Raw genomic sequence first — 899 nt, forward strand, 5'->3', positions numbered from 1 at the left:
TACATTCTACATTCATAAGATTAGCTAAAAGTTTGTACTATATTTAATGTTTCTTTTAATCAGGACAATTTTCAGTGAAATGTCCTTTATAGTCACAGCAAATAAGGCACCAAGCATCATCTTGTCCATGGGCATAGAAGCACTCCTCTCTTTTCTTAACACAGTTCGGAAAATAATTGCAAGGTTTCACTTTTAGAAATGCTCTCCCTTTCCCTTCATTTTCTCGAAAGAAAGCCTTTTCTTTATCTGAGTGTTTGTAATGGCATGACCTTCCAAACTTGCAATTAAACTTGTATGGACAGCAATCGGGATAGGAACGCTTTTTACGGCGATGATGGTATTTAACCAGCTGAAATGGACCGTCTCCTTCATCATTGTTTGTGTACACTTGATCGAGGTCAGGGTCAACAGCTTCTCCATAATCGAACCGTCCAACTTCATTGAGTGAGTAACTTTCCTTCATCAATTGTTCATAGCTTAAGTATGTTTGTGGTTTGTCGACAATAAACAAATCTTTCAAGCAGTCATCAAGCCTAGACATAAATTCTGTTAAGTCAAAAACTTTCTCTCCATCTCGCTTAAAAAAGAGAACAAGGTCATTGGTTTCTGTACTGCTAGATTTTTCAACCCAGTAACACTGAAATGGCCACTGAGCTATAGCTTCAACCTTCCTGAACCAATTAGTAGTTGGGACCCATCGAGGAAATTTCTTGTCATCTACCCTTAAGACTATGCCAGACTGTTTCAAATCAGGTATTAGGTGATCGTTGCCAGAAATTTGAAACTTTCGATTGGTAAAGATTACCTTCTCAAGGAAATCGTCTAAATATCGCAGCTTCAGTCTCTTTTCCCATTTCTTTTCCATTTCTTTGTGTTTAGCTGATGTTTCATGCTTCCAC

The 899-nt window shown here is 37.8% G+C and overlaps 1 protein-coding gene across 1 annotated transcript in view; it reads right to left on the reverse strand.

The window, feature by feature from the left end:
- Nucleotides 1-6: 6 nt before the first annotated feature.
- LOC109585329 (uncharacterized) overlaps nt 7-899 on the reverse strand; it is a 2992-nt gene continuing 2099 nt past the window's right edge. Inside the window, exon 2 of the mRNA XM_020001346.1 lies at nt 7-884. Within this exon, the coding sequence (XP_019856905.1) occupies nt 56-884 (829 nt within the window). The 3' untranslated portion in view covers nt 7-55. The remainder of the gene's footprint in view (nt 885-899) is intronic.

This window comes from Amphimedon queenslandica, unplaced genomic scaffold (genome assembly GCF_000090795.2).
Source record: "Amphimedon queenslandica unplaced genomic scaffold, v1.1 AMPQUscaffold_13084, whole genome shotgun sequence".
In the NCBI taxonomy this organism is placed as follows: Eukaryota; Metazoa; Porifera; class Demospongiae; order Haplosclerida; family Niphatidae; genus Amphimedon; species Amphimedon queenslandica.